Source organism: Podarcis vaucheri (assembly GCF_965113315.1).
Source record: "Podarcis vaucheri genome assembly, chromosome: 2".
In the NCBI taxonomy this organism is placed as follows: Eukaryota; Metazoa; Chordata; class Lepidosauria; order Squamata; family Lacertidae; genus Podarcis; species Podarcis vaucheri.
In genome coordinates, this window is record NC_138760.1 from 57,758,799 (window position 1) to 57,782,367 (window position 23,569).

General features: G+C 41.7%; 1 protein-coding gene and 1 long non-coding RNA gene across 6 annotated transcripts in view; one reads left to right on the top strand and one right to left on the bottom strand.

Annotated features, from left to right (window-relative positions):
* Positions 1-14,622, top strand: part of SFXN1 (sideroflexin 1) — a 31,149-nt gene extending 16,527 nt beyond the window's left edge. For 4 of the 5 annotated variants that reach the window (XM_082213511.1, XM_082213512.1, XM_082213509.1 and 1 more), the window contains exons 7-11: positions 767-894; positions 1,340-1,389; positions 6,932-6,981; positions 8,300-8,347; positions 10,333-14,622. In XM_082213511.1, coding sequence (XP_082069637.1) covers positions 767-894; positions 1,340-1,389; positions 6,932-6,981; positions 8,300-8,347; positions 10,333-10,429 — 373 coding nt within the window. In that variant the 3' untranslated portion in view covers positions 10,430-14,622. Of the gene's footprint in view, positions 1-766; positions 895-1,339; positions 1,390-3,179; positions 3,300-6,931; positions 6,982-8,299; positions 8,348-10,332 lie in introns of those variants that run through there. The other variant, XR_014217050.1, reaches the window with a different exon arrangement.
* Positions 14,340-19,226, bottom strand: LOC309527056. The gene is made up of 2 exons (XR_014217086.1): positions 18,107-19,226; positions 14,340-15,147 (listed from the first exon to the last, which is right to left on the bottom strand). It is a non-coding gene; the product is annotated as an uncharacterized lncRNA (long non-coding RNA).
* Positions 19,227-23,569: the final 4,343 nt, after the last annotated feature.

Here is a 23,569-nt window from a genome sequence, read left to right on the forward strand (position 1 = left end):
TAAGATAAAAATCTAGCATGTGCCACAGAGCACCTCTTGGCTTAGGAGGGATGCTGCAAAATTTGTTCTAAGCCAGACTCTGAAAAGAAATTCAGAGGCTCATTAAAGCCCATTTCAAAGCTGGCACAAGCTTTAAATGGTCCTGAATTCTTCTCCAGCTTTGACTGAAATTGGATATGACTCCTGCAGAGGAAGCCACTTTCAGGAAGCCACACCTACCCACCCCACACCTGATGTCATGACAGCAGGTGTGGAGCAGGTAAGGGAAAAGACTTCAAAGGAGAAATTGAGAGCTTAAAACTCCTAAATTGTTCCTTGAATCCAGGAAGGTAAGTTCCTACCCACACCACAGCTGATGGGTGGATCAAAGTGTGCCTTCAACACTCACACTTTGTCCAGGCAGGGGTGGGGGAGATAGAGATCTGGCCCGCCAGCCAGCAAAGATTCCCCACCCTGTGCTAAACCAACCCATGGCTTAGCTTTCAGTGGTGGTGCAGCAGGAGGAGGACGACTGGGAGAGGAGCACAGTGGCCACAATCCAATCTCTAGCATTTGCACAAAGCCATAGCATTGCTTGAGCATCATGTGCAAACCTGCTCCTATGAATGTAATGAAAAACAAAGCAGGGCCGTTGTTGAAGTTTACAAATGATTAACAAATGTTCTGGAACGTAACTTGAGGAACATAAACAATTTGAGCATACCCTTAAAGAGTAACCTTTCGCAATTGTTCAGCTTTTTTCTTTTCTTTTTTTAAAACCCAACAGGGAACTAAAGTATGGTATTCCCATTACAGACGAAAATGGAAACCGATTGGGTGAATCGTCCAAAGCTGCCCAACAGGCCATTGTGCAGGTGGTTATCTCACGGATCCTTATGGCTGCTCCTGGCATGGGTTAGTTCACCTTCAGCTAAGCATAAGTAATGATTGAAATCATGCTCTTCTAAGAACTTTGGCTTCAGTACATTAGATTTGAACAGCTAATGGCTCACACATAAAAGATACTGTAGAGAAACATGGCAGAGTTTTATTTATTTTTACAATGTATCTGCAATGCACTGTTGATATTGTAGCCATTGCTCTAGCTGACCATCAAATATTATTAAAATCTTTTTAAAATTAATTATATCTCTTGTGAAACTTCATGCGCATATTCTCCATCATCTATTTATAGCCCTTTTTCATCTCCATACATTGCTAATTTATTTATGCATATTAATAGAGTGCCTCAGGAAAGCTATACACTACCAGTAAACTCATTGAGGCATACCTGTTATTAGAAACTGCTCTGTATACATTGTTTGCTAAGGTTTAAGCATTTCATTCTTTGTTTTTGTAGCCATTCCCCCGTTCATAATGAATTCTTTGGAAAAGAAGGCATTTTTAAAGGTAAGCCTAAGCTCCTGAAGATATATTAATTTCCTTCTTACAGCCAGTACAATTAAGAGATCAGTTTTAATGAAATAGCTGTTCACAGAGCAATAAAAAGAAAAAGAGAAAATCTGTTGTTATTCCCTGTCCTGCTCTAGGGAACATTTTTGTTTGGGAATAAAACAAGGGGTGGGGGGGGGTGTGAAAGCTCTTCATTCCATTGTGCAAATTAGATCCACACCGTTGCTTTCATAAATTGTAACAAGGAGATATATGTTGATTAAAGCGTTTATGCTAAAAGTCAGGGTTATTTTCAGATGCATGACATCTCCCGCAAGGACCTAATTCGAAGCTGATGTACATGAAGTATGCTGTCACATGGAAGCTGCTTTAAGTTAAAATTGATCCGTATGGCAACGGCTGTCATGCATAAATCGAGTACTGCATGGCAGCTCCCTACATAGTCAGATGACTTTTTCCATCCTGCTGCAAATTTGCTTATTTGAGAGGTTTGTGGTGGCCTGGAGTCACCTGCCCGAAATACAGTATATGCCTCTGAATACCACTTGCTGGGAATCAAAGATGGGCAGATGCTCCTGCGCTCATGTCCTGCTTGCAGGCTTTCCACAGGCATCTGGTTAGCCACTGTGAGAACAGGATGCTGGCCTAGATGGGCCTGATCCACCAGGGCTCTTCTTGGATTTTTGTGCATATAAGTGGCTTGAAGTGGCAACAGGGAGTGATTGTTAAAGTGGCCTCTATGCTTCTTATGCTCTTGCTGATGGACTAAACATCAAGAATATTACCAGCACTACACATTGTTGATGACCTATGCAATTCCACAAGAAGCAGCTCTTTTCCTGTAACATTCTGTATGTCGGGGAATTCAGTGTCATTGTAAGATATTAATCTCACCTAGGGCAAGCACAGGGCTTCTCCTGACAGGGTTCAAGAGTGAATCCCTCCCATAATTTTTTTCTTGCAACATTGAAGTGAGAATAATTTTCTAGGGACATAGTTCATTAAATATCAGTTATGCTATATAGGCCATCATTATCCCCACTGACAGATAGCTACTTGCCTGAGGTTACCTAGTGTCTTAGAAAGAGTTTGATCCAAGTCTTCTAGATTGATATGAAGTGTTAACTGAAATAGGTTATGTGGAATTCAATGCTTCATGTTTGAAGAGTCAGTCAGTCACTTATATTTATTTGCTAAAATCCACTGGACTTCACAAATGTATTGAGGTACATTCTAGCACATGTAGCCCCAGCACACTGGGCGCTGTGTTGCACAATGAAATGTTGTCTAATCCTCTGGGCTGCTAAAGCAAACATGGAAACATAATTCTAGTTACAGGTAGGTAGCTGTGTTGGTCTGCAGTAGTCGAAACAAAATTTAAAAAATCATTGGATCTGAAGAAGTGTGCATGCACATGAAAGCTCATACCAATAACAAACTTAGTTGGTCTCTAAAGTGCTACTGGAAGGAATTTTTTTTTTTTGATGGAAACATAATGTGTAAGTGTATTTATCCCCATCCATCAGCAAATAAGAAATATTCTCTGTAGAATTCCAGTGGGGGGCTTGAATACGTTAGAAGAAGCAGGGATGTTTGCTTAAGCATATTACACATTTTGGAGTTAACATTGTTTGCATTTGACTGAGACAAGTTACGTGATGAGCATTTCTGTTGGTTCAGTTATATTTCTTGCAATGGCTAATGAAAAGAGAATGCCATATGTCAAGCAAAGTCTCCATTGGCATGTATGTAGTTTAATCAACATGAAGATGTTGTAATTTTTTCAGATCAGCACATCTGAAAGAGCCCTTCAGTGACTCTTCAGTGTTCTTTGACACCATCATGACTCCCTTTATGTTTTCCTGCTCCTCCCCGCCCCCTCTCTGCCTCCTGGACTGTGAGCTCAGGTGAATCATTGCTCTACAGCTAGTTAATTATAAGACTTGCTATTGATCAGCCCTGGATCCATTGAGCAATGAACTGCACTTCTTTTTTAAATAAAACAAGCAGCTTCGGCATGTCAGCTTAAAGCTCATTTCTTATACTACTCTGACACCATCTACAACCTGCTTTATTAATGCATACAGGCTTTAGCATTTCCCCACCTTTCCAGATAATAGCTCTTGTTCACTCAGCCTAAGAAAAAAAATCTTTACTTTAAAGGTTCAGACAAAGAGAAGGAAAAGAGGGATTGTGTGAAGGTCTTCATTTCTTTGAACCCTGCCACAGAAACATTGCCTTCCTTTCTAATAATAATAGTAGTAATTTATTATTTATACCCCATCCATCTGGCTGAATTTCCCCAGCCACTCTGGCCGGCTCCCCACAGAATATTAAAAACACAGTAAAACTTCAAACATTAAAGGCTTCCCTAAACAGGGCTGCCTTCAGATGTCTTCTAAAAGTCAGATAGTTGTTTATTTCCTTGACATCTGATGGGAGGGCATTCCACAGGGCAGGTACCACTACCAAGAAGGCCCTCTGCCTGGTTCCCTGCAACCTCACTTCTCGCAGTGAGGGAACTGCCAAAAGGCCCTTGGAGCTGGACCTAAGTGTCCGGGTTGGATGATGGGGATGGAGACGCTCCTTCAGGTATACTGCGCCGAGGCCATTTAGGGCTTTAAAGGTCAGCACCAACCCTTTGAATTGTGCTCGGAAACGTCCTGGGAGCCAATGTAGGTCTTTCAAGACCGGTGTTATATGTTTCTAGCTCCAGGTGGCTGTCCTTCTAGCTGTTCTTCACTACATAATGCCTTAAATATAACTGCAGTGAATCTTGCTGAGTCATGGAAATGGCTGAAACTTTCCAAATGTGACTCCCCAAATAAAAGCAGACAGTTCACCTGAGAACAGTGGTGAATATGGAGCACGAGGAGTTGGCTGCAGCATAGTAGAAAGAAATGACAGCAGCCCCAAACATGCCAGGTATTTTAATCACTGGGAGTTTGAGAAAAATACGTGATTTTAATTTGAGCAGCAGCCTGGTAGCACTTGCTTTTGTCCTCAGCTGGGGAACAGAGGAAGAAACAAGCAGAAAAGCCATTTCATGCTGACTTTATCTCATTAAAGGTAGTAATAGGAGGTGGGGCCATAGTTCAGCTGCAGAGTGTCTGTTTTCATGAAGAATGTCCCAGATTCAATCTCCAGCAAACTGGCACTGAAAGAAACTACTGTCTGGAGTCCATGAAAGTTACTACCAATCAGCATAGGCAATGTGATCCAACTTGCTAAAAGACAGGTGCCAATGTTCCTGGTTAGACCTGAGTCTTAAGACAGAGTAATTTTGGCCCCATTTACAGCACCCATGCAGATGCTCCAGTTCTCACAGTTGTGGGAAGCTAAGTGCTACAAGCTCACCAAATTTGAGAAAAGGTTTCCGGCTAGTATAAGCCGGCCCCATGCAACTGAGAAATACATTTAAACATCCATGTGTCTGTTGCGCATCAGTGGCTCCTCTTGTTCCCACATATAGGAATGTTTTTGTGTGCCTGCTCTATCTGAAAACGGTAGCTGACTTGAATGGTGCTATGAGCCCCAATGCAAATGTTTAGAAAAGGAGGCTGCCTGCTATTGTTTTTCATGATTCTGTGTAACAACAAACTTAAAACAAACTTTAGAATGCCCTTGTGTTCAAGAGGCACCCCTACACAAAACTCTTCGTCGTACAAAAAACGAAATATTTCCGAACAACAGCTTTGAGAAATACAATGTCATCTTGCATTCGGTGTTAGAACATCTCCAGTGCAGAGTTCTATCCTCTGCCCTTTTGTTATGATTCCATTGGGTGGCATCTGTTGGTGTCTGGCTGATCATAAACTGTGGCACAATAAGAAGTAAATAGGAGTCCTTTGGCTGGCTGGAGTTCTGCCATCTGCTCAGTTTCCAGAGAGGTGTAAGCGCTGCATCATTACATACCGCACCATCCTTGAAGTTTAAAGCTGCCCTTTGCTCCTTGACTACGTGATTCACAGGCAGCTACTTTGCGGCTTTGGATTCCTGCAGCCCAGAGAAAGCCCCAGTAACCTTAGTTGTCCACATCTGTGGGTGTGATACATTTAGGCATTGTTAAAGATCCTTGTATATGTCTAATCTGGGAACTGATGAGCAGTTCAATATAGTCACTCTGATCCTAAAGGCTTGTTCATCTACATTAGTTCCCTAGGAGTAAGCCCCAGTGAACATAGTGGGTCTTACTTCTGAGTAAATATGCACAGAATATTTTCCCTGCCTCTTTACCTCATATCTAAAGCACAAAATCTATAGTTCCACATTTGCTGCTTATTTCCAACTATTTAACACTTCATTCTGATCCTTAATACAATAGCAGTTTATGGAATGCTTTTTACTTGAAAATCATAATTGCACACATCCATTGTAATTCTAACCAATTAACTATTTTACTTTTAATCTTCATCCTGTTTATGATACCATATATGAAAATGAATGATTGTTTTTAGTAACAGAAGCAAATTCAATATAGAAGAGGCTTGCTGTGGTTTGGTTTCATTAGCATTTGCTTTCTGGTAGAAGTCTTAACACAGCATCTTTATAATATCCCTTAAATGATTAATTGTTGCAAGACTAGTTTTGCTTGATGATGTGACAATAAACTGTACATAGGATTTGTATGCTGTGAAACAATACATTGGGTTTTTTTAGATGTTATAATAATTCCCAAGGAATAGCTGTTCCTTACTGACACAGGAACAACAGCTGGTAATGGGAAAAGGGGAGGCTTGTCTATCAGTTTTTATGAAGTTTTAAAAAGTTTTTTCCCCCAAAGTGAGGGTAGGGGTAGGATTGTATTACTCTTGCTTATAGAGAAATACCCCAGAATGCAACCCCTGCCCCAATTTCTCTTTAGGTGGCACTTGCAATTCTTTAAAAAAAGAAATTCGGTGCAAATTTAAAATATACATTGGAATTAATCCTTTTGCATTATTCAACAATTCAGTATGGGATCACCTGTTGTAGAAAGTCCTAACATTGCTCACATTGTCTGACTGATTCATCAGTACTTCCTGATGTGTGTATTTTTACTACAACTATATATATATACCTCTAAAGCACCCATCCCAGGGTTTTAATGGATAACACCAATGAACATTTTCAAAACCTGAAGGCCCAAGCCTTTTCCCCTATAGCAATGGCAGTGCTTTCAGTGGAATTTTACAAAAGTAATTCATCTAATTGCAGGAAAGGACTGTTTTCATCCTTTAAACACTCTGTGTGTCTGATATTATAATACTGCCCTACTTTTAGAAATCTGTCCTGCTGCTAAGAACACATGGACAAATCAGCAGAGTCGGGGTGTGCGGGTGGCTATTGACCTTGGAGGCTATAACACCTCACTCTAAGGCTGGGAATGTTTGCAGAACCCATAGTAGTTAGGTGTGTGTTCAAGCATGCCTTCTCCATTTTGCATAAATTTTCAGAGTCCATGTGCTTTGAAAAGGTTTGGACCCAAGAACGTGAATAGTACATATGTGGTGAGAGGAAATATCTCATTTCATCATGTCACATTTCTTTTAAAACGCAGAGGTTTCCATGGATGAGTGCCCCCATTCAAGTGGGTTTAGTTGGCTTCTGGTGAGTAAAAAAATAAATAAAAATGAATTCATGGTGATATGGTTGTGGTTATCATAACAATGTTTCCTTCTGTGAAAGATGCTGATTTTGAACCCCAGGTGGGGAATTGCACATTGCGCTTCATGTGTGCAGTGTGGCTGTGTATCTTGTGTTTTCTTTAATTTCAGCAATGGTGGGAGGGGCAATTGCTATTGAGATCACAACATGTGGAAAGAATAGGATTGTCCTTTCCCTCTCCACCTATGAGCCCATCCAAAAACAACCCACCAGGTTCAGCTGTAATCAATTAAAGAAAAGCTAGTGGCTTCACAGAGGCATCTGATATTGATTTCTTTGAGGACCAAATGCTGGACTAGATAGATGGGCCTTTGATCTGGTTCAGCAGAGACAATGCCTGCATGCTACACATTAAGCATAATGTGTAGTTTTGACTTTGGCACATTGAGGCCATCAAAGCCTCTCTTTAAGACTAAGGCAAATAACTTGGAGAAAGTGCTATGATAACCTTTTCCCAAAGCAGCTACTGGGGGAGCAATGCAAACAAAAGCAGACCTTGAGCCTCTGGAATAGGCTGACTTCGTCTTGGTTGGGGAAGATACAGAGCAAACCAAAGGGGAGGAACAGGGGGCCATATAAGCCTGGGGGGGAGGCATGTCATAGTATGGAGTCGGGGAACTTCTAGTCCACAGGCCAATCCTGGCCCACCAAGGGGTCTTCAGCTGATAGGCGGGAGGACAGGCTTTCATCAGCTGTGTGGGGATTACTGGCCTGTGCAAAAGCACCCATGGAAACAGCTTGCACACACAAGCTACTTCAATAAGGTTTAAGACATCGTCTTCTCCAGGGGCTCAAATGAGAGCATAGGGCTGTCTCCTGCCTTTCCTTTAAAGTCCCCAATATGGTAGGACTTGGAAAAGGCTTTGTGAGCCTTCTCCTGCTCCCCATTTAAACCTCCAAGTTTTGGAACTCAAACTGGGCAGGGAGGAGACTCACAGAACCCTTCACAAGTCTCCCTGTGGTTCCTTTTCAAGCCTCCCATATCAGAACCGTGTTCATTACTATCAGCTCTGTTGAATAGTAAATAAATTGAATGTAGCACATAAATAAAGTGATGCAGGAACAAAGGAAAGAAACAAGGGGGAGTTCCATGCATCTGATGAAGTGGACTTTAGCCCATGAAATCTTTTTCTGCATATCTGTGCTTTTAATATTGACGTCCAGAGTTAGGATTTTAAGGTGCTGCACATTTGAAAGAGGCCAGTTCGTACTTTGAGGACAGTTACCCCAAATAACCTAACTTAATGTTTGTCTTTTCCAGTTTGGTGTTCGCAACACCTCTGTGCTGTGCATTATTTCCACAAAAAAGGTAATGTGTGTGTTTTTATATAAAAAAAATTACCGGTACTTTGGGCTATGGTGAGAGGTAAGATTATGCTGAGCACATTGCAAACATTTTAGAAAACAAGGAGTCATCATCATTTAGAGAGAGACATTCCAGAAGTCAGAACATAACCCCCCCTTTTTTTAAGTAAGAAATTTAAGGAAGTAAGAAATTTTCAAAATGACCTTATTCTTAGGATAGGTTCCCACCCAAAGTCTGCTGTTGCCTAGCTCTGAGGAAGCAGGTTAGGTAGCATTTCTGTTCTAATCCTGCCTGGCATAATAAGATTAGATCTTTCTCACGTTCATTTTCCTCGCCTTCACCCCATTCACTTGTAGTTACTGACAGTGCTATTTTTCTAGAAAAAGCAGTGCCAGAACTCACCATGAACACCTCCCTTGTTCTCTTATAATGACAATGGCACCCACCTGGAACTGAGTTCCGGCTGAGGGGGGGGGGAGCCCTGATTCTGTCTTGAAACACTTTCTCATTCATGACTATGTGGGGAAGATGATGCTGCTGTTTCCCAACCAATGAGAAACCAATCTGATGCCTCTTCAACTCCTTTTACTTAGGAGTGGGACTTTCAGCAGAGGGTGGTTACCTTGCTCCTATGTAGATTGGTGGTCTCAAACTCACCCCTGTTACTGCCGTACCAGCTTAGAATAAAATACTGCCAGTTAAATCAACAGCACAGACCTCCAACACAGGTCTGTTCTTTAGAGAAACAGATCCAAGACAATGCAACAACATACAATACATAAAACCTTAACTAAGGACTACGTGCAGGGAACACCACCACCTAGTGGTTGGTGGTGTTGCTTATATAATCATCACTCCCTCTTCACCACCCAGAGGAAGCCCAGGAGAGGAAGCGCAGCAATCTTCCTGCCTTCTTTCTCATCACCACAGGCATTTTCTTGGTTGTTTTCTATAGCTACCCACCGGGGTTATGCTCTACAGTCATTCAGCCAGATTACTAATGGGCTGCTGTGGGGAAGGATGCCATAGATTCCCTAAGAGCTTCTTCACACTGATCCTGCAAGCCAGTATAGGATCATGGGGGCGAAAACCTTACAGAGGCACCTGGAACGTCTTTCTGTTGAAGATGAACAGCTTTGGTGTTCCCTGTTGCAACACTGTGGTCCTTTGTGCCACCTTGTATAAGGGATATGTTTGCTTCTGCATTGAGCTCTAAAGAAAGCTACATAAAGAAAGCTTGACTCCCATTTCCTGGGATCAATAAATAGAAACTTCATTTCATGGATTGATCAAGGTTCTTTCGTGGAACCAGAAATCCCCCTGCTGCTTCTCTTCTGGCACATGAATGCTGATTTAACTCAAAGCAGTTTGATTGTTAACATAATTTTCCCTCTTGGCTTCAAAAAGGCCTATGAGTTGCATATAGCCAAAGCAGTTCCAGGCTAAGCTTGAAAGGGATCAGAATTTATCACGCTTAGGTGGGTATTCTCTGGTGTTGACATGTTAAAGAGTTCTGTGACACAGTTTTTGACTTTAACTGCATGCCTTTGTTTTCACACATGCTAAACTGTTTTTTATTATTAAGAGTGAATGCAATTAAAATGTTAGCAATCGGTTTTAAAGACCTGTTGGTGATACACAAACTGTTAGGCCAAGTTTACCGGTAATTTATAAGGGAAAGCTTAATGGTTCATGTAAAGTGCATTTTCCTGGCTGACACATTAACATACCTCACCATTTAACTTTAGCCAAGCAAAACAGCTAAGCAAAAACTTGAAAATCTTCTTCTGTGGCTCATAATGTTGAACAGGGACTATTTGAAGTGCAAGAAAACACTTTGAGAATTGATAATGAAGTACCCTTAGTACAAAACCATATTTGATACATTTTTAAAAAAAAAAATCATCATCATAAAGCTTCACCACTTGCATGTATGAAATTTGATCATGGGTTGTATGTGACGTCTCTTCTATTTTTCTTTTGCTCAGTTCCATGTCTGTAACTCGTCTGGAGCCAGAATTACAAGCCAAGATCCAAAAGAGCAACCCTGAATTGGAGCGTGTCTATTTTAACAAAGGGTTATAATTTGTAGAAGACAAAATATCCCTCAATGACAATTAGGTGAACTTATTTTAAATTGTGAGAAAGCCTTGTTGAAGACAACTCGGTCCTAGTGTATTATTTCAATTTTACACTTTTTTTTTTAGCACTGAGGTTATTTAAGCATTGCAATATAATTTTCCTAATTATGGCCTCAAATTGCTGTCAATGTTATTACTTCACTGTCCACTTTGTTTTTCTGCTGCCAATATTTAAAACAGTTCCCATTAACTACTCTCAAGAAGCTAAAGATAAGATTCCTTTGGAAAATGCTGCAAACAGAAGGAGATCACAGAATGCTATTTTAGATTTGCTGCCTTTCTCAATTTTGCCCTGCAGTAGGGTTGCCATACGTCTGGGAATTCCAGGACATGTCCTCTTTTGGGGGGGTCCTCCATGCCCATCTGGGGGGATTTTACATGTTAAAGAAAATGTCCTGGATTTTGTTTTTTTATTTTTAAAAAATGTGCACGGGCGGCTCTTGTTCAGGCTCCGGTGTGAACGACCCAGGCTCTGGCTTCAACCCTTAAAAAGCTCAACAACTTTTTGTGTCTGAATTTTTACCTCTTGAAATATGGCAACCCTACCTTACAGGAAAGCAAAGAGCAAGTTCATCTTTGCTATTATATTTATACCTACAGTTCAGGTGGTAATTCTCCATCAGATTCCTTTCCTCAAAGGCCCAGAGTGTGATTGTGTGGTTTGCATTTAATACTGGGTTCATAAGTTGCCTTATCAAAGTTATGTAACATGTATTTGGGGATGGGTGGGAGAAGTGTGATGGGTGGGGGAACTTGAATGATGTAGAGCAAAGGAAAGCTATCTTCCCCCATCACTTCTGAAATCACCTAACTAATACAGTGAAAGGAAACTGGTAATCACAGAAAACATAGCTTCTTATAGTGTGCAAAGTTCCCACAGATGGGGCAAACTCACCAAATTCCTCCAAATTGCATTGGAGCCTATCCAAGTGTTGCGCAGGGTACATGGTGCAGTCCTCTCATTAGGGGTTGCACTTTAAATGTGTCACATGTTAAAACGTGTGCATATAAAGTTAGTATACTATGCTAACTCTCTGGGTGCAGATAAAACCACCCTGTTCAACGTGTGAATTCACTGTTAGTCATGGTGCCTGGCATACTGCAGCGTCAGGCAGGATCCTAATGGCTGCCAAACTTAATTTGTGCTGCTTAATTAGTGGCAGTTGCCAAATTCTTGGGGAAATCAAGAATTGGGGGAAATTCTTGGAGAAATCAAGAAACTGGGTTTCTGCATTACATTTATGAGTTTCATTTGCCTTAACTGACATGTTTCCCCCAGAGCTGGGGGTGTATTAGTTCTCTATTTCCTAGCCTTATTTTTTCATATCTGACAATCACATTCTTGATACAATATTTTAAGTCCAGTCACATGAAAACACTATGCTGCTAAAAACAATGGCAAGAGTGCCCTATTTTCCACCCCAAATGAGTTGTGTCACTATAATATTGGTGGTTGTTGGTCAACTGTTTTAAGAAGCACAGACATTGTTTTATGGCACTTTTAATCCACTGCTTATTGATTATGTTTTGCAATCCTTATTTATAGTGTGATCCTGTGAGGGGTAGGCTGCTATTATTTCTGGAAACCAGGGCAGACCAAACCTTTCTGCCTGCCCCCCAAAAGCCACCTGGCCAAGACTATGTCTGAATTTAGATTTGAACCCAGGTTCTAATACTCTGTTCCCCAATCATCAGCATTTCACTGTAATTTCAGTATGCCTGACATACCTACTTCATTGCTACTACTTATCTTTTCATGTATGGTAAACCAATTTTAATGTCACAGTGAAGACCCCTTTGTACTGGTATCAATAGATCTACCTCTGTACTCAGCAAAATTGTTAGCCAGCATAGTCCCTGGCCTTTGTCCATGTTCAAAATAATACACAATCAGTGAGTGTTGTCCTACCAATGTGGTAGTAACTTTATATGGTAACTATTGTCTAGATGTGTTAGACACAACATAGAATTGAAACATGCCATACAGCCAAGTTTTGTTTAGCTGCAGGTGATGTTCATCTTTGAACTGAAAGGAGAAGGAGATCTAATGCTTGATCTGAACGTTTTGCTTTGAAAGACCCACCAAGAGTGGGATTTGCAGAGTAAAGTCTGTGGTTTTCAAGCTGTTTTCCGGGAAGGCCTGGGGTTGCTTAGAAGCTTATCATGACTTTCTCAGTGAAAGGATCAATAACAGGAGACAAGCTTTCCTGAAAGGCAGCTTAGCAAGCACTGCCAGTCTTCCCTACAGAAAGAATGAAAGCATCTGGAATATTGTAAATTTCACTCTCAGCTCATATGGGACAATACTGAGAAGGTCAACAAGCCTGGCTGAAGCCCCTGATGAACTAAGCTGACTGTGTACTCTATACCAGTGTTTCCCCAGCTTGGGTCTCCAGCCGGTTTGGGGCTACAACTCCCATCATCCCTAGCTAGCAAGACCAGTAGTCAGGGATGATGGGAATTGTGGTCCAAAAGCAGCTGGAGACCCAAGTTGGGGAACTACTGCTCTAGAACAAGAGTGGCTAATGCTTGGTTTGCCAGATGTTGCTGGACTACAGTTACCATCATCCTTGACCATTGATGCTGCTGGCTGGGGCTGCTGGGAGTTGGATATCAGCAACACATGCAGAGCCACAGGTTACTCACCCATGCTCCCAATTTTTTGAAATTGGCAAATTCCTTCAGCACAGCTATTTCATGTGGAAATGAGCACCTGAATGCAGAGAGAGTGGAAACACTGGGGAAAGTGTGATTTAGGTATTGTTTTTAAACAACCTTTTTGCCTCTATTTCTTTTCAGTATTGCCAAATACCTCATGCTGCTTTCTTAGACCTTGCACTTTCCCCATTGTTGACACACATCAGCACTAGTTTGGAAAAGGATAGTGTGACAAATCATTTGCCTTCAAACAGGAGTGATGTGACAGACGACAGACTGCTCCTGTGACCTGGTGGCCACAGGGAACTGCATTTGCACCCATTTCAAAGCGGTTAGGGACAAGGGGCAATTCCTCTGTACGATCAAAGGATAGTACAGGCTGGTTGCAACTCTGCCTTGTGAAATTGTGCCACTCTAGACGCAATCTTTTTAAAATGATCTAGCAGCCTGGTTGTATCACATCTACTTAGAAGTAAGTCCCACTGAGTTAACTAGGGATTTGTCATCCAGTAAAGAGGCTTCGGACTTTGACTTAGGTTGCACTGACCTGGTTTTCCTGGTGAATTCTGAAAAAAATAGTGGCAATAAATAATTCTATGGGAGAAGAAATGTGCACTTCAGTTAAACACCGTTCTTGAATGAATTGCAAGCTAAGGTGTTTCTCAGCCAAGAAATCATAGAAAATAACAATTTTGGTCCCCCTTTTAAACTGCTTTCATTTTAAAACAAAAATCTGAAACTTTCCAGTAGCTCTTCTCTTTAGTTGTTTGATCCGTTTTGTGTAGCCTCCATGTTTTTGGGGAAACTAGGTATTCATGAGTGGCGTACATGGAATAACTTTCTGCAGCACAGAGTTGTATCCAGTTAAATCACTGCATGTGAGGAACACACTTTGTGAGTGCAGCAGAATCTTCCCTCCCTGTTTTCTCACATGCACACCCTAAATCTCCAGAGTACATTCAGGGGTGCAGGAGACACCTGGGGGAGGAGGAGGGGAGTTCTGTTGTGCCAACAGAAGTCATTCTGTGCACATAATGATTTAGTTGGATACAACCCAAATAGTTTTATTGGTAGATTTAACCAGGATAAAAGAGGATTCTTTTGCCCCATGGAAGTACATGCATATTCACACAAATGTATTATGCAGTGTATTTATTTTTTAATTAAACAGGTTTAATAACTGTGGCATGTTTCTTGGTGGTATTAAGCAGAACAAAATAGTATTAAGATCAGCCAATTTACACTGATCTTGTAAAAATAGATTTTTTTAAAAAATAATTCCAATAAAGTGCAATAAAGTCGTATGCCTAGGAAAACTGCCAAGTTATATTTCTACATTTGGAAAATGATTCTGGATTACATTGTGACCGAAGAACATTTTTGATGTTAGTATTAACACATTGTCTTGCCAGTGTTGATGGGATTTATTGTACTATTTTAAAAGTATGCTAGATGAAATATTAAAAGCAGTGACTGGCATGAATGGTGGTGGTCTCTGTTTGAAACAAACTTTAGGAGGGCAATGTTTATGCTCACAGGGATATTCTTGTGTATGGGTAAGCAGCATAGACTACTTTACATTAGATGGTTTCTTCCAACCAGATACAAACTACTGTAAGTGTAAAAAAAAAAAAGTGTATTGCATGCCTGAGAATGAATTGTAGTTTCCCCCTTAATGGTTTCAGCAGAAAAATGATCAAACCTCTGCTTGTGTAAAAGTTTTAAGTGGACAAGAGGCAATTTATATAATACGCAAGTACAATAGCATCCATTTTACTCCTCCTTAATTTGAGGTGGGGATTCATTTTGATTCCAGACTCCTGGCCCAATTCAGAATTCCAGTCTCTTCTATAGGAGCTTCAAAAGTGGAGTGTTCTCTCTCTGCATTTCCAGAACGTTGGTGCTTTTAGGTGGCATTCAGTCACATACCAGCAAATTCGAGTGGTGCAGTTCCAGTTGACTGGCAGGTCTTGCACAAGAAGCCTGCTTCCCCAAAGGACTGGGCTTTTTTTCCAATAAGAAAAGTAATAGGAAGATGCACTGTAAAAGATGGGATAGCATTTCCTTGACACAACTTCATCTAACCTCCCCACAAACAAATCAGGATGAATGCTCAATAAACAAGTCATCTGGGCATAGGTATCTCTCCCACCCCAGCACATTCCACTGAATGCCAGAAACACATTATTTTACCTAAAACAAAGCAAATGAAGATAATGGGTCAGTGTGCAACTCATCTGTTTGCCAACATCAGCTTAGAGGCAGAGGAATCTCTAGCCTTGACAATCACTTTCTCTCTGCTGTGGGAGAAGGAGGACTACAAAACATAAAGCCCCCTGCACTTTTTTCTCATTAAACCAACTTTCAAATCCATTTTCCTCCCATTGAGGGGTGAGGGGGGGAAATCAATTTCTTCTGCTCACAAGTCAGAGTGGGAATGAAAGCAGTCTCTGGGAAGAGAAGGAACTAGGGCAGGAAGAAAAGTGTCATGGTGTGATAATTCATGAATATAGTGCAGCACTTTTGTGTTCCTACAGGCAAGCTATGGGAGGTGGAGAAGCAGGGGAGGGGATAAAGAGACAAGAGGGGTCACTTTTCCTGCTTATTTTTTATTTGTGCAGACGCATTGTAAGTCAAATCTTTGGTGAAACTTACTATTTCAGGCTTGTTGTCATGTGGAATACAGTACAGTGGTACCTCGGGTTAAGTACTTAATTCGTTTCAGAGGTCCGTTCTTAACCTGAAACTGTTCTTAACCTGAAGCACCACTTTAGCTAATGGGGCCTCCTGCTGCTGCCATGCCACTGGAGCAGAATTTCTGTTCTCATCCTGAAGCAAAGTTCTTAACCTGAGGTACTATTTCTGGGTTAGCGGAGTCTATAACCTGAAGCGTATGTAATCCGAGGTTTTGTTTGTTTAGTCGTTCAGTCATGTCCGACTCTTTGTGACCCCATGGACCAGAGCACGCCAGGCACTTCTGTCTTCCACTGCCTCCCGCAGTTTGGTCAAACTTGTGCTGGTAGCTTCGAGAACACTGTCCAACCATCTCATCCTCTGTCGTCCCCTTCTCCTTGTGCCCTCCATCTTTCCCAACATCAGGGTCTTTTCCAGGGAGTCTTCTCTTCTCGTGAGGTGGATAGGTTTGATCTTCTTGCAGTCCATGGGACTCTCAAGAGTCTCCTCCAGCACCATAATTCAAAGGCATCAATTCTTCGGTGATCAGCCTTCTTTATGGTGCAGCTCTCACTTCCATACATCACTACTGGGAAAACCATAGCTTAAACTATACGGACCTTTGTTGGCAAGGTACAGTGGTGCCTCGCAAGACGAAATTAATTCGTTCCGCGAGTTTTGCCGTCTTGCAATTTTTTTCGTCTTGCGAAGCACGGTGTCGGGAAAGTTTTGGAAAAGCTTCAGAAATCACCAAAGCCTTTAAAAACCTCAATAAAGGCTACCACACCGCGTTCTATGAGTTGCTCCTCGAAGTCAAGTCACAACTGTATTAACGGTGTTAAGAAAAAGGAAACAAACTTGCAAGACGTTTCCATCTTGTGAAGCAAACCCATAGGGAAAATCGTCTTGCGAAGCAGCTCAAAAAACAAAAAACCCTTTCGTCTAGCGAGTTTTTTGTCTTGCGAGGCATTCGTCTTGCGAGGTACCACTGTACCACTGTACATTTAAGGCATGGTGCTCTTCTTCAGTAAGGGCACTAGGTGGCAGCACCTCCCCTTTCCGGTTTTGTGCTATAAGGAAATAACACTCCCAAATGTTCATCACTGCTCTCTTTGGAGGACCAAATCTCATGCTCACCCAATATGTGAATCCAAGAAGCTTCATGGAAAAATGGGTACTGCAGACCCACCCCCACAAGGTAGTATGAAACTTACACATGGATGCAAGCTTAATTCATTTAATTTTATCCCCTGCATTTTGAGAGGATGGAATTGTGCAAAACAGTCCTCTGCATGTACTGATGTGTATGTGTGGTAACTGTATCACATTCCTTCCTTCCTTCATTTTTACTTCACTTTTCCACACACAAAAACCACGCTGAAGTGGCATACAATGAAGAAAGCAGTAATACATTTTAAACGATAAAACATAAAAACTCTTGCCTAACAATATAGCGAAACAATAACATGGTAACAATTTCTTACTAATATTGCAAAACAAATACAATAACATACAAACAACCACAATTCAATACTGTAACGTTAACTAGATCACTTAAGCAACATGCAGCAATCCATAGCAAAAACAACAAAGGAGCTTCACAGTTTCAGGTTAGTCCTGGAAAGGGGGGGGTAGCTTTTTTCATTGTTGAAAATTACATACAGCTGAAAGGAAGTTGAGAGATTAATACATGTCCCACTTATTCTTTCAGCTTTGCAAGACTTAGTTTAATTCTACTACAGTGGTACCTCGGGTTAAGCAGTTAATTCGTTCCGGAGGTCCGTTCTTAACCTGAAACTGTTCTTAACCTGAAGACCACTTTAGCTAATGGGGCCTCCCAGTGGCGTAGCGTGGGTTGTCAGCACCCGGGGCAAGGCAAGTAATTTGCGCCCCCTAACCCGTGGATTTGCGCCCCCTAACCCCCAGATGTTGCGCCCGGTGCGGCCGGCCCCCCCTGCACCCCCCACGCTACGCCACTGGGGCCTCCTGCTGCTGCTGCCATGCCGCCAGAGCACGATTTTTGTTCTCATCCTGAAGCAAAGTTCTTAACCTGAAACACTATTTCTGGGTTAGTGGAGTCTGTAACCTGAAGCGTATGTAACCTGAAGCGTATGTAACCCGAGGTACCACTTTAGATCTTAACACCTATGCAGCTTCCTTGGAAAACTCAGCTATAGGTGTGAAACTTTCTGTCTGTCTTTTGGGGGGTGGCTGAGCTAGGGGAGGCAGACAGCAGTGACCAGAGAAGAGGGTGCCCACAGAACTTGCTCAAAAATCAAAATGGGCTCACATACCTGAAAAGGTTGGCAAGCCCTTTTCTGTACCATACATGGAAGGTTGAGGAAGCAGGGAGCCTGGGAAATAATTTTCTTCCGAAGGAAAACATTTTTGATGAAGAGGAAGATTTAGAGACCACTTTATTGTAATTTAAGGAAACCTCAGTTCAGCAAAAACAGGCATGCATATACTACAGGCTCATGCTGTTTAGCCCCTTTGAATAATACTAAACCCGAGTCTGAAGACATTTTTCAGCATCATCTGGTCTTCTATGAGAACAGAATTATATAAAATGCAGATGATCATTGGGGGATAGATTAGATTCTCATGCAAAGCTTCTCATCAGGTTCAGGGCTCCCAAAACCAGCTGTTACCTACAACTGTTGCCATGCAAGCAACTGCCCTTCCTGTGTGCCAGGCCTGCAGCGGGCATACAGAGAAAGACTCATCCTATATGGCATGGAAACTTCATAACAAAGGCAATAACTGACTTGGGTCATTACCATTTTAAACTGTGCATACCGACCAAAAAATTAGAAGCTTTCCCCCTGAGAGTCATTTTCAGTTTTCTCTCCCATTAGTTTGATTTTCTATTTCTTTATAGTTTCCAAAATTACAATAGCCATTTCCTCAAAGGGCAAATGATTTAATTTAATAGCATTACAGAAACATCTCTGACACTGCATTAACAAGCCCAGTGATTCACAAGGCTGTGTTTGATGTTCACCAGGTGGAGAAATGACCTGCTTGACAACGTACGCAGTCCAGCCATTCTGCATTTGCATGACTTTATTGAGGTGATATTCTGAATAAGAAGAATAAGAAAGAATGGTGACACCTATAAGAAATATGTTCCACTAGGGGCAGCTCAAACTGTTTGCATTGCCCACAAATGCAGCCTACCAGCCACTACCAAATGCTTTGCCAACCGCCCCCCTCACACCTGGCCAAGCTCTCTCCCTTCACACCTTGCCCCCCCCCAAAAAACCCCTTACTTTACACTACCCCAACCCAGGGCCAGATTTAGGTTTGATGAGGCCCTAAGCAACTGAAGGTGATGAGGCCCTTTATATGTCCAGCTGTCCTTTGTCAACAACAAATTGTCACTGTTTTTTGTGTTGAATATATGCTATATGGTACCGTATTTTTTGCTCTATAAGACTCACTTTTTCCCTCCTAAAAAGTAAGGGGAAATGTGTGCGCGTCTAATGGAGCGAATGCAGGCTGCACAGCTATCCCAGAAGCCAGAACAGCAAGAGGGATTGCTGCTTTCACTGCGCAGCGATCCCTCTTGCTGTTCTGCCTTCTGAGATTCAGAATATTTTTTCTTGTTTTCCTCCTCCAAAAACTAGGTGCGTCTTGTGGTCTGGTGCGTCTTATAGAGCGAAAAATACGGTAATTTATGGACCTAATAGGTATCTAAAGCCATTCACTGTATGTAGTTTTATTTTATTTGGTTTTTATCTTATATTTTGGAAATGTACACCCAGGGTTTTTTCCTTTATTTTTTTTGGGGGGGCCCAAGACATTGGGGCCCCAAACTATAGCTTGCTTAGCTTATGCAGTGGTACCTCAGTTTCTGAACAGCCCTGCTTATGAACTATTCGGTTTACGAACTCCGCAAAACTGGAAGTAGTGTTCTGGTTTGCGAACATTACCTCAGTCTACGAATGGAAGCCAAACGGTGGAAGGGCACTGGCGGCGGGAGGCCTCATTAGCATAGCTGTCAATGTTTCCCTTTTTTAAAGGGAAATTCCCTTATTCCGAATAGGATTCCTCGCAAGAAAAGGGAAAAGTTGACAGCTATGCTCAAAGTGTAAGGAGAATAAAATACCTTCCTGATGTTTTTGTGCATCTAAAACACAATGAAGTAAGGAGGCCACATCTATAAAGTCTGGTTAGGGTGTATTAGTAGGTAAGTTAAATGAACTCCCATAATGAAAAAAGCAAAACAGCTTAGAGGATCAATAATAATTTTAAAAACCCATAACTGATATTTATCACTATAATAGCTTCAATGAAAGGGAATACATAAACCTAAATGATTACGTGTAGCATCATTTTTATTAGCCTATTTTGTTTAATAAAATGCCTTTTAAAGCTGTGTTGGCTTTTTTGGTAGCCTGAAAGTCACATGACCCTGAAGTTTCCTTTATCATTGATTCTTTATGTGCCCAGCAAAAGCTCAGACTCGTAAAAGCATATGGGTTTATATTTAAGGGCTAAGTCACTTTGCCTTGCAAACCTGGGGAGTGGGTTATTTGTTTTATCCTGCCCTAGAGACAAAAAATGTCATTGATAAGGCAGCCCCAGCCCTTAGGCTTAAAATTTAAGAGAAAAGGGGAAAGGGATTGGGACAGAAAGAGGGGGGGCACCAAATTCAGACATGATTCCTTAGTTACAGAGTTCTTGCAATGACAAGCTGGAATGGAAAGAAAGGGGGAGCACAAGGAGGCTGGGATACTTTGGTGTTGATGGAAGATGCTTGTAAAGGCTTCGTTTTCAATAATGTTTTACATCTGAGTGCTTAAAATACCCGTCGTTGTTAAATTCAGGGCAGGGAAAGGATCTGTCGTATTCCAAATAGGAGATAGTGCTGAAGTTCATTCAATTAGCTGAAGGTACCTAATTATGTGTTCTTTTATTTCCACGCTATTTTAAAATGCAAGAGTTAATGTTAGTCCTACATATTCCAAATATATAATAGGCAGGCAATTGAGAACAGGGGAAGCTGATTTCCTCCGAGTCAAATGCTACACTGAAGCATTGAAACAACAGCAGTTTAAAATAAAAAGAGGCCCACAGTTACTAATTAAAAGTTGCTTAAAATAAGGTCTCCAAGGTCTGTTCAAAAGGCAGCAAAGTAGGTCTATATTTGGCCCCTAGAGAGGGAATTCCTCAAATATGGGGCCACAGCTAAAAAGACCCAACAGTCTAATATATATATATTGAGGGCAAGTGTCACTTCTTTGGGAAAGACCTAGTGCATGAACCAGCCCTGAAAAAATATCCGGACCTAAGAAATAGCACTTGCTAGATGAGACAAGATGGGGAAAATCCATAGCTAAATGGTAGAGCTTCTGTCTTGAAAATAGAAGACCCCACATTCAAGCCCTAGTGCAGGCATAGGCAAACTCAGCCCTCCAGATGTTTTTTGGGACTACAATTCCCATCATCCCTTACCACTGGTCCTGTTAGCTAGGGATCATGGGAGTTGTAGTCCCAACCATCTAGAGGGCCAGAGTTTGCCAAAACATCTGAAGTGATGGGTTTGCCTATGCCTGCTCTAGTGTCTCCAGATAGGGCCAGGGGAGACTGTTGTCTGAAACCCTGGAGAGCAGCTGTCAGTCAGAGTAGACAAATCCCAGACCAATGGTTTGATTTCCTACAAAGCAGTTTCCAGTGTTCTGACATTCCATTGTTGCTCTCCTCTGGGCAGCACTTCACTGCTCTTGCCGATTTTGCTGGCTCCTTCTTGACACTGCAATTAGATACACAGTGGGACGATAGTATTATGAAAAGCCTTCCTGTTGTCCCCTTGCTGCCAGTGCAGGCTGTGTGCCATTATTACTGGTTTTGGCTTTGCCTTGAAAGTTGGGGCAGGGGGCTTCAGAAGAAGAATTTTGAGGGCAAGTTTTAATTTGGTCATTTTGGTCTTCAAATTCCTTACCAACACCAAGCAGCACCAAGGGCATTCTGATGCAGCGGGCGGTCAAGGTTACGGCAGTGGCAGCATAGGAAAGCACATAAGAGAGAGAGAGAGAGAGAGAGAGAGAGAGAGAGAGAGAAATTAATTAGGCACCTCTAACCAGCCACTTTTCCAGCTTTCCAAAGCCTCTGAGCTCTTGAATTATTCATTGCAAGTGTACACTTCAGATAAAAACAATTTGGCTTTGCACTTCTTTTACAGTGCTGTCCTGCCCATCTTATAATTTCATGCAGGGAAATATTTTGTGGCGAATGAAGTCGTCCAAGAGATACCAAAATAAAACTGAGGCATACAACATACAACTTGCCCAGAACCAAAATAAATAATTTAAAGGGCCACCCCATTAAAGGCTGGTATACTATTAGGAATGTGTGTTGTTTTCTCCTTCAAGTAGCTGAAAGAAACCAGTAGACCTTTCAGACATCACATTGTATTCCTGTGTAGGAAGCATGTGTTTCATTTCAGCAACAGCGTCCAATTTTTCGAAAGGCACAGAAATATTGTACCATTGTGGTGAGTTTCCTTAATCTTAGGAACAGACAAGGAAGGGGAGGTGGCAAGCATATTTTCCCAGGACTTGGTTTTACTAAAATTACAAATAAGATGACATGAGAATTATAGAAGTCTAAAATGGAAGTCACTAGTAAGCTAGATCAAAAGCTTAGAAGTCATTCAACTATAATTAGAAACAGAAACACACGCGCACACACACTTATGCTTTGGTTTTTGTTATAATATGGTTGTAGAAAATGAATGCATTAAACCTGACCTCTTGGTGTTGGATTATTTGGTGACTCAGTCATAAAACATACATTTCACTTTCATTGAATAAATCAGTGACAGGTTTCACAGAAGTTTTAACAGTGCCAGTTTTCTTTTTCCTAACAATTATGCATTGTATTAACACAAAACCACAAATTCCAAGTGAACTTCTAGGAGCTTGGAAATAAAGCAGGTCACAAAACAATGCATAAGTTTTCTCCAGAATTTTTCTTTAGGCTACATGGTAAACAAATTGGGTGGAGGGGTGCTGCCCTCTTTCACCACTCCCAGATAGCTTGAAATGAACTCTTGTGCAAGCTTCGTTGACAGGCCCCTACTTGCTTGCACAACTGGTTGCTTACACACACCTGCCTTAGCTGTAAGGAGTGTAGGAGGAGCACAGCAGGTTGGTATGACGAGTTCTGCAAATGAATGGTTGAAAAATTGAAATATCCCCCAGGGGTCATTGCAGAAGCACCCCGGACATAGTGACAAAGCACATGATGGGACTAGATGATGGAATTGTTAAGATCAGAGACAGGGGAGCTAATGGGTCATCCTACCTCTGCTGGTAACTTCTTTCACTGAGAGTGTATTGACAGAAAAGGTGGGCTTACTGTTACTTCACGACTATGACCACAGCTCATTGGCTGAGCACCTGCTTTGCATACAGAATGTCCCAGGTTCACTTCCTGTTTACTTCAGTTAAAAGGACCAGGTAGCAAGTGATGGAAAGTAACCCTCTCTGCCTGAAACCCTGAAGAGGCTCTGCCAGTCAAAAGAAACAATACTGGCCTATCTGACAAGTAGTTCGATCAGTGTTTCACATTTTGACAGCACAAATTTGCAAAGCATTTGAGGGCAAAGTTGTTCATTTGCTCTGACCTTGATGCTAGAAGGTGGACCGGGGGGGGGGGGCTACCCTAGAAAGTTAATAGGGAGCTAGGTCTGTTAGAGTGTTAATCCTATGAACCCTTCCCTCCTGTGCTCAGGTTGTATATATGA